Raw genomic sequence first — 9,818 nt, 5'->3', positions numbered from 1 at the left:
ACATGACGTAAAAAGTCACGCTAGTAACCTTGTGGCATTTGTGTGCTTTAAAAGCTAAACGGCATTTTATTGCACATTCGACCTGGGTTAAGACAAAGGTGACCCCGCCTCGTGCTGCAAACAATGAAGACAAATTGTTTCATGTTTCACGAATATTAGCAGAAATAGCTGTGACGTTGCGGGGCACATATTTGACCCAGCCTGTTTTAATCACTTGGGAGGCATTCACTGTTGCAAATTGCTCTTGGATCATTTTTTATTTAGTTTTTGGGAAAGATGATGAAGTAATACCGGAAGCATAATTATTCTTATCAGTGTGGGACTAAGCAAGTTTTAACTTGTTAGTTGTCACAATTATTAAACAATCAGTTTAATATTTTTATTAATAATCAGGCGGCAGCAAGTTTTAACTTGTTAGTTGTCACAATTATTAAACTATCAGTTTAATTTTTTTATTAATAATCACGCGGCAGCTCCCGGATACAAATTTGAAAATTTGATAATTTGTGTTCCGGAATTGGCGGCTCGGTGGCGCACTGGGTAGCACGTCCGCCTCACAGTTAGGAGGGTGCGGGTTCGATTCCACCTCCGGCCCTCCCTGTGCGGAGTTTGCATGTTCTCCCCGAGCCCGCGTGGGTTTTCTCCGGGCACTCCGGTTTCCTCCCACATCCCAAAAACATGCTTGGTAGGCCGATTGATCACTCCAAATTGTCCCTAGGTGTGAGTGCGAGTGCGAATGGTTGTTTGTCTCTGTGTGCCCTGCAATTGGCTGGCAACCGGTTCAGGGTGTCCCCCGCCTACTGCCCGATGACAGCTGGGATAGGCTCCAGCACGCCCGCGACCCCCGTGGGGACTAAGCGGTTCAGAAAATGGATGGATGGATGGATGTTCCGGAATTACATTCACAGCTCAATCCTCATCCATGAGATTTACTTTTAATTTTTTCTTGAGCTAGTCCATTCATCTTCTGTATTATGCTATGTTTTGTCTTACTTAACTATAAACACCTTACCAAAATACACCGCATGATCACATTAGCCTGGAACTCTAAAATAGATAACACACACACGTATACGCACGCACGCACACACACACACGTACACACACTGCCGCAAACAGTAGTTTCCCCCACAGACTGGCAATTAAATCAGAAGTCTGGGAGCCGGAAAATCGGAGTGAAATTACTTCCCATAACACAAAAAAACAATACTAGAGGAAGTTAACACATAGAGGAGAGTGCTGGAAAACTGGCAGGACATAACTCCAACAATGCAGTTATGCACTGACTGTGTGGGAGGATCAGAGGCGGCCAGGTAAAAACACTGAAGAGCAAAATTCTAGTGAAGCAGGAAGGCATTCATCACTGCGTCAGAGGTATTGTGAACTCGTTTGTTTCTTTTATCCAGAATTGATTACTTGAAATGGATCATCAGAATCCAGTGAAGACATTTGGTCAACACTTGTGACACAATTACTGAATTGATTTCGATTATGTACCTATCGAATGTTTTGGCCGTGCAAAAAAAAACATGTTTACTTTGATGTAAATCTAGTTTAATGTCGTCTTGGAGAGTTTGATCGCTTCACTATAATTCATTTGCCCTGTATCGAAACAATGAAGGAGTCAGTGTGTGGGGTCATAAGTTCAAACATCTGTATACACCTTTATAGTTCATTGCTTCTTTGGTCATGTGACTTTGAGACACTCTAAATGCAATTTGGGCCAGTGTGAAGAATTTTGTTGCATTCACCTAAAACAAAACAAGATGTGGATGTGAATGTTGGCGCATATTCATTTTGGGGATATGGTTTCAGTTATTACAAAGCCTTCAATAACTTAATTGAATACATCCAGAGCCAGATTCTCAAGAGGTATTCACAATATTCTTCTGGGGATAAGAAAACAAAAATGGATGGGTGGGGGTGGGCTGAGGGGGTTCTATATGCATCCAACTTGAAATATATGTCATGTTCATATATGTTCAGCTGTGAGTCTTCCATTTGTTTAAACATCACCGATCACTTTCGCAGCACAATCCTGATCCGTGAGATTTATTTTTAATTTCTTCTTGAGCTACTCCATTCATTCTGCACAGATTTGGCGTAGTTCTTTTGGCTCTCTCGGAACATTCTTCTTCACTTGCCTCTTTTTCCCCTTCACGGTGGAAGATTATCTGAAAGACTTCTTTTCCCTTTCTGTCTCAAAGAGTCAAAGAGCCTCTTGTGCTCCTTCCCCGACTTCAATCCAGACAACAGAGTGCTCGCCAGTTTGTCTTTTTTACTACACTTCACCTAGTGTGCACACTGAATGGCCCTGGTAGTCCTGTTAATTGTCAGGCTTTTAAATACGTCTGATCTTTGGCCTCTGTGGGTGATTCCAAACAATACTGCTACTATATAAAAGCTCTAGCCGATTCCACACACAGTGCTGTGATGGCTTACGGGAGCAATGCAAATCAAACACAACAGGTTTTGGCTTGTTTGACTTACAAGGAGCTCTGAAGTATTCAGTTTCAGTCTCCCCTTCCCTCCTCTGCAGCTTTTGCATGAATGCACGGAGCTGCTGGTCAGACCAGTTTTCTACTCGTGCTTGTCGGCCAATTACGACATTTGCTTCAGGGAGTTTACGTAGCTCACAATCTGTATTTGAACCCGTCCCCCCCCCCCCCCCCCCCCCCCCCCCCCCCCCCCCCCCCCCCGTTGTGTTTTATGGAAACAGACTTTGAAATCCAAACGTGGGATGCAGTGGGGATTTTGAATGTGACTGACGACAGAACAGAAGACAGCACTCTTTAGGTGAGTGTTACCTTTATTACCTTAGCACAGACTACTCACAGTTCATTAGGTATACCTGCATGCTCTTATGACAATTGATTAGTTTGTTAGATCTGATATGCACTTTTAAAAATATGATCATGATTAGTCACATCAGTCTTTGTAATAGTTCCACAAACTATCATAATAAATATATTGTTAAACAAATACTTTGACACTGCCACTCAAAAGTAGAAATTGGATACAGTTCTTGAATTGGATTGTACATGCTTCAATCACATATACATACACTAAAAATGGCAATTTAATAGTACTTTTTCAAAAAAATCAATGCTACGTTTATGATCTTACTGAAATATAAACACCTTACCAAAATACACCGCATGATCACATCCACACACACACACACACACACACACACATACACACACGCGCACACACACACACACACACACACACACACACACACACACACACACACACACACACACACACTGTCGCAAACAGTAGTTTCCCGCTCGGACTGGCTCCTCAATTAAATTAGAAGTCTATCAGCCGGGTAATCGGAGTTAAATGAGTTCCCATATGTCCAGTATATGTAACACAATAAAACAATACTGGAGGAAGTTAACACATTAGTGGAGTGCGGTGGAAAACTGGCAGGGCGCGGCTCCAGCAGAACATTAATGCACCGACTGTGAGTGGGAGGATCAGAGGCGGGCAGGTAAAAACACTCGAGAGCTTCCTTCTCGTGGAGCAGGAAGGCATTCGTCCCTGCGTCAGAGGTATGGTGAACTCGCTACTTTCTTTCATCTAAAATTGTTTACTTGAAATGGATCATCAGAATCCATTGAAGACATTTGGTCAATATTTGTGACACAATTACTGAATTGATTTCGATTACCTATTGAATATTTTGGCCGTGCAAAAGAAAATATGTTTACTTGGATGTAAATCTAGTTTAATGTCGTCTTGGAGTTTTTGATCGCTTTAGTGTAATTCATTTGGCTTGTATCTAAACAATGAAGGAGTCAGTGTGTGGGGTCGTAAGTTCAAACATCTGTATACAGCTTCATAGTTCATTGCTCCTTTAGCCATGTGACATTTTGAGATACTCTAAAATGTAATTTGGGCCAGTGTGAACAATTTCGATGTGAATGTTGGCGCATGTTTATTTTGGGAATATGGTTTCAGTTATTACAAAGCCTTCAATAACTTAATCGAATATTTCCAGAGCTAGACTCTCAAGAGGTATTCACAAAATTCTTCTGGGGATTAAAAAAAAAAAAAAATGGCAGCATTTGCCAAAACCGGGGGAGGGGGGCTCAATATGCATCCAATTTGAAATGTATATCATTCCCTTATTCAGCTGTGAGTCTTCCATTTGTGGACCATGTTCTCCTCTGCGACCCCCTACAAGAACCAGCATTATGCTGAGCTAAAGAAGGACTGTATCAGGAGTAAGAAACTCTTTGAGGATCCCGAGTTCCCGTGCATCAATGCGTCACTGTATTTTCGGAAACCACCACCTGGTATGGTGCAATGGAAACGACCTAGGGTGAGTTGTACTCTTTGGGAAATTTTGGGATGTGTCGAAGGGACAATCCAGACTTACTGGACAAGATTCCACAGTTTGTTTGAGCTTGTAGACAAAGTGTAAATGTTATCAAGTGTATCTAATGGTGCTGGGTGCTGCTTTTATCACTTATCAGTTCTGACTCACAGGCGAGACATGCACCACATGTATTTTTGAACAAATTTCTCAATACCTTTCATGTGATCCAGTCATACGTTTGTGCTGCAGGAGATCAGCAATGATCCTCACCTGTTTGTGGAGGGCGTCAGCGCACATGACTTGAACCAGGGCTCTGTGGGGAACTGCTGGTTTGTGGCCGCCTGCTCCTGTCTGGCGTTGAAGCCCAACCTCTGGAAAAAAGTGAGCGTCGTGTATTTAGAAAGATGATCTATATTATGTTCATGTTAGCTGACAGCAGGAATTCACCCGAGGCTATTTCAAAGTAAATCTTGAGTTTATTTATTTTTTGTACTGCCATTCTTTTATCTTTACAAGAAAAACAAAACAATGAAAACAAAATGCTCTCAACCTCAAAATATTGGTGCAATTATAAAGGTTTCCATTGCGTATACAGGTAATTCCAGACTGGAAGGAGCAGGAGTGGGACTCCAAACACCCGGAGAACTATGCTGGAATCTTTCACTTTCAGTTTTGGGTGTTTGGAGCGTGGGTGGATGTGGTAGTGGATGACCGGCTTCCTACCATCAATGGAGAGCTCATCTACTGTCACTCCAAAGACAACAATGAATATTGGAGCGCTCTGCTGGAGAAAGCCTATGCTAAGTGAGTCAACCACTTATCATAGCAGCTTGTTACAATTGTGGACTGTATCAACACACCATCCAAAAAAATACTTGCTGGACTATTGTTATCTCCTTTATTTGCCTTTGAACTTTGCCAAGCAACAAGTGGCAGTTCTCCCATTGATAAAATGCCACTGATAGGGAAAATACAACATAAGGGCCCAAACGTGCCTTGTGTCGTGTGTGCAGGCTATCTGGTTGCTATGAGTCGCTGGAAGGGGGCAACACTGGAGATGCAGTGGTGGACTTCAGCGGAGCCGTGGCTGAGGCCATCAACCTGGAAGCGGAAGCTTACTATAAGGACCAGAAGAAGCTGGACCATCTCTTTGCAGATCTACTCAAGGTGTACGATCGTGGCGGAATCATCAGTTGTTCCATTAAGGTGTGTGGCGTGTCCTCGTTATTTGATTGGTCTACGGTAGAGATGGTCCTACATGTGAGATGTTTCCCGTCTAACAGGCAGAAGCTCACGAACTTGAGCTCAAGCTGGGCAACGGGCTGGTGAAAGGTCATGCCTACTCTGTGACAGCAGTGAAAAGGGTGCGTTTGGGTCACGGACTGGTGGCCTACTTCAAGAATGATACCATCCCCTTGATCCGCATGAGGAATCCGTGGGGCAAGACAGAGTGGAATGGAGCCTGGAGTGATAGGTGGGGACCCCAAACATACATCCAAATCCAGCCAGCCATTTTCTATACAATTTCTCTTGGATTACTTTGTATTCTATGTTCATTGTGTCTCTCTCAGCTCGGCGGAATGGTCAAAGGTTGGTGATACTGAAAGAGGCAACCTCGGCATCACAGTGGAGGACGATGGAGAGTTCTGGTACATAATCAATTTATAATCCTCCATCAGTGGCCACATCCTCCTTTAATCATTGCGACTTGACCTTCCACAGGATGTCTTTCTCAGACTGGTGCAAATACTTTACGGATGCCGACGTGTGTCGTCTCATCAATACATCGGTGATCAGTATCCATAAGACCTGGCATGAGATTGTCCACTTTGGAAGCTGGACCAAGCAATCTGAACCACTCTTAAACCGTTGTGGTGGCTGCGCGAACCACAAGCAAACCTTTCTGCAGAACCCACAGGTACTATGGAGCCACAATACACAACACTTCAAAACATTTTATCATATTATAACAAAGATGGGTGGTCTGATTTTTTTGTCCTCCGTCTTTTTGTAGTATGTGTTTGATGTCACAAAGGAGGCTGACGAGGTCCTCATTTCTTTACAACAAAGAGATATGAAGATTCACAGGAAATATGGTCAAGGGGAAAATCTAACAATCGGCTTCATTGTCTTCAAGGTAAAATAAACCCATAGGAAATAATAAGGGAAGCTAAATAAGAACCACGAAATACATCCACAATAAATTAAAAATACTCATGGAGAAGTGACATAAAGTTGCTATCAGAGCTGAGACCTAGTGGTTTTTAGCATCAATTAAAACATGTTCCAACAGCAATATACACAACATAGTGTAAATTGAGGGGTTTAAATTTACAGTATTATGAATTAAAATTTACATCAACAGCGCACGCGCTAGTTGCACTTTGAAAATGTATCGCTAGGTGGCGACACATTAATGGGATGTGCATTGCGTGAGGCCTAAATAGGGAAAAAATTTACACAGGCAAGCAAATTAATTATTGTACAATATACGATTCAATATATGTCGTGTAAAAAAGTAAAAATATTAAGACACTGTTTTGGCATGCTTAAAAATGTCTATTAGGTACACAGTCTGGGATGTGTGGACACAGACCAAAAGACAATTTGTTTTGGAAAGAAAGAAGGCTCATTTGTTCACATTTTGGCTTTGGCTGAAGACTGAACAAATGAAATTTTAATGACACCTATTGAGTTTATCGGATCATATCAGGGTTTTTTTTCAGCAGGACATTGAATCATAGCAAATAATGCTATCATTTATGTTAATTGCTCCAAGCTGAAGAAACCTTACAGGACACGCCAGACAGTGACAAAACAAACAACCAGTCTTTAGTTTTAAAAACACATGCTTTCTCACAAAAGGTTTCTGTACAGACTTGAATAACGTTTTCTCAGATTAGGCTTTCCACACTTAAGTCTATGCCAAAACTTTTCCTTTAATACACTTGACTTGACATCTGGCTAGGGTCAAACACACATCATACGCTCTTATCATGCTGATTGTGGAGGCTCTGGACAGCATTTGAGGTCAGTACCGCAATTAACATTTTAAGAAGCAGTTGTCTGCACATGGCTAAGTGAAAACATCCAATTATTCGTCGTTATTTGAACTTCGTGGGATACAGCATAACATGGAGGGGAAAATGATGAATTGTGTTTCATATTTGTCCTCTTCACGCTGCTAACTATCTATCACAGGTGGAACTGAACAGAAAATACAGGCTGCACGACATCTTGACCCAGAAATGCGTGGCGACGTCTACCTACATCAACGCCCGCACGGTCTTCATGAGGTCCACGCTGAAGCAGGGCCGCTACGTCATCATGCCCACTACCTTCCATCCTCACATTCTGGGTGACTACATGTTGCGAGTTTTCACTGACGTGGACTCGGGCTGTAGGTAATCTAAATGTCACACAACACATTCAGGATTTTTTATCATCATCATCTGCATCATCATCATCTAGAAAGTCACGTGTCTAATTTCTGTGCTTCCAGGGAACTGAGCGAGGATAAGCCAAGGGTGAGATGTTGGAGTTCTTTCCTGGGTTACCCACAAGTCGTGACGCACGTCTACGTCCATGCTGCCGAGGGGCTGCAAAACCAGGACAGTACAGGGGGTCAGTTGCTTGGTTTTGAGCCAAATTTACACAATATCCTAAAAAGTGCATGCCTTTGACGTGACCCTGTGGTTCCATGCAGGTGCAGACCCATATGTGATCATAAGCTGTGAGGGCCACTCAGTAAGATCTCCAATCCAGAAGGACACTTTGACACCAGACTTTGAAACAAGTGGTGTTTTCTACAGGAAGAAGCCCAGGAAGCCTTTAACTGTGCAGGTAAGATGTTTGTTTACATTCTCAATTGTGTCAACTACCGTATTGGCCCGAATATAAGACGACCTTGATTATAAGACGACCCCCTCTTTTTCAAGACTCAGTTTTGAAAAAAGACTTCTTGAACACCAAATTAAATTTTTATACAGAAAATAATTACAGTACATCTGAAACAAATGATTATAAAAATATATTCGAGAGAAAAAGCATGTTATTTTGCCTCATTCAAATCATGCAAAAACTGTCTATCACATCTTAATATCTGAACATTTAAATATGTAAACTAAAGTGTAAATGATTGGCTTCTGGTTTTTCCATTTTCTGTTATATCTTCTCTTATTTTCTTCTCTTTCCTTTCTTACCGCTATTTTTTATTTTTCTTCTTCGTGCTACCGCTGTTTTTATTTTTATTCTTCGTGACAGGGCTTCGTTTTGGCCGGGGCCTAAGTTCAGCATTCACTTTAAAGATGTCTGTTGCCATTTAGCGTTGTGAATGGGTATAATGTCTAGACGGCCCCCACTTTTTCAGTCTTATTTCAATGCAAAAAAACACTATCTTATATTCGGGCCAATACGGTAATGCTTTTTATTGTTTGTATACCCTCTTGTCATTCTTTCAAAAGTATTTTCTAATCAGATTGTCTTTTGTCCCGCAAAACCTGCCTGCCTAACGCCAGATCTGGAACGGCAACGCAGTGCAGGATCAGTTCATGGGCCAAGTGATGCTTTCTGGTTCTGCAAAGGACACCACCAATCCTCAGAGGCTTCGGCTGAGGAAGCAAGGTCGCAACATGGCCGACGAGATGCCCGGCAGTGTCACTCTGAGAATAGTCACTTCCACTCAGCTTACCTCCATTTGAAACTCCGTGCGGAACTATGAAACTATGACAACTCGCCATTAAGGTCATTGTATACTATGATATGCATATTTGTAAAGCAAGGCAATGTTGGACTGTGTGAATGTTAATTTTTTTTAACCTTTATATCTTACGAGTAACTTATACATTTTATAATGAACTGTTTACACTTATGATCATCTGTAAGGCTAATAGTGTGTTCATTTATTTGTATTCTTAATTTCTTAATCATTGGGGCGTTTCTGATATTTTGGTTACGAGCAAAATATTAGAAACAGCTCCAAGTATGATGAAACCATCAAAACCAGATTAATATGTGAGTATTATTATCTTTGTTTGTACAGCTCTTTTACTGAATTACATTGTGCACACTGAGTGTATTAAAACACAATCAACCACCTATTTTCAAAATGCATCTCTACCTCTTTCTCACCTTTTACAGCTCCAAAATTCCACAAATTTGTAAACTGGTACCTTGAATGCAACTCACTATAGCCACATTGCATTACAGCAACTCGGTTTCTTTTTATTTCAGTCCAGTTCCCAAACTGCAATAATTTTTTTGTACACTCAAGACACAGCCATGCACAATTCAAAGTTCAAAAAGTCTATTGCTTCAACCACAATTAAAAATAGTTTATCCAAAACCTCATTTCCCCGTTGGGCTTTTTATGTCCTTTTTGTCCTCAAAGGCGGGGAGCAGCCAGCCTGCTGAGGTACGCCAAATGGATCAGCAGTTTTACAAAGCTTGACAATAGTAAGAGTAGTAGTAATGATAATAATTTAAAAAG

The 9,818-nt window shown here is 41.5% G+C and overlaps 1 protein-coding gene across 3 annotated transcripts; it reads left to right on the top strand.

Moving 5' to 3' along the window:
* Positions 1-1,300: 1,300 nt before the first annotated feature.
* Positions 1,301-9,429, top strand: LOC125981700 (calpain-5). Of its 3 annotated transcripts, XM_049741563.2 has the most exons (14): positions 1,301-1,374; positions 2,720-2,796; positions 4,145-4,333; positions 4,580-4,711; positions 4,926-5,134; positions 5,344-5,536; positions 5,614-5,804; positions 5,902-5,979; positions 6,053-6,248; positions 6,345-6,467; positions 7,532-7,734; positions 7,833-7,954; positions 8,037-8,173; positions 8,848-9,429. In XM_049741563.2, the coding sequence occupies exons 3-14, from the start codon at positions 4,169-4,171 to the stop codon at positions 9,028-9,030; spliced, it is 1,932 nt and encodes a 643-aa protein (XP_049597520.1). In that variant the 5' UTR covers positions 1,301-1,374; positions 2,720-2,796; positions 4,145-4,168; the 3' UTR covers positions 9,031-9,429. The 3 variants fall into 3 exon arrangements, with proteins under 3 accessions (XP_049597520.1, XP_049597519.1, XP_049597521.1); XM_049741562.2 differs by lacking the exon at positions 1,301-1,374 and having other exon boundaries at positions 2,665-2,796; XM_049741564.2 differs by lacking the exons at positions 1,301-1,374; positions 2,720-2,796 and adding an exon at positions 3,264-3,560.
* Positions 9,430-9,818: the final 389 nt, after the last annotated feature.

Source organism: Syngnathus scovelli, chromosome 15 (assembly GCF_024217435.2).
Source record: "Syngnathus scovelli strain Florida chromosome 15, RoL_Ssco_1.2, whole genome shotgun sequence".
Classification (NCBI taxonomy): Eukaryota; Metazoa; Chordata; class Actinopteri; order Syngnathiformes; family Syngnathidae; genus Syngnathus; species Syngnathus scovelli.
The sequence above is the reverse complement of the archived record's forward strand: the minus strand, read 5'-3'. Positions and strand labels throughout refer to the sequence as shown.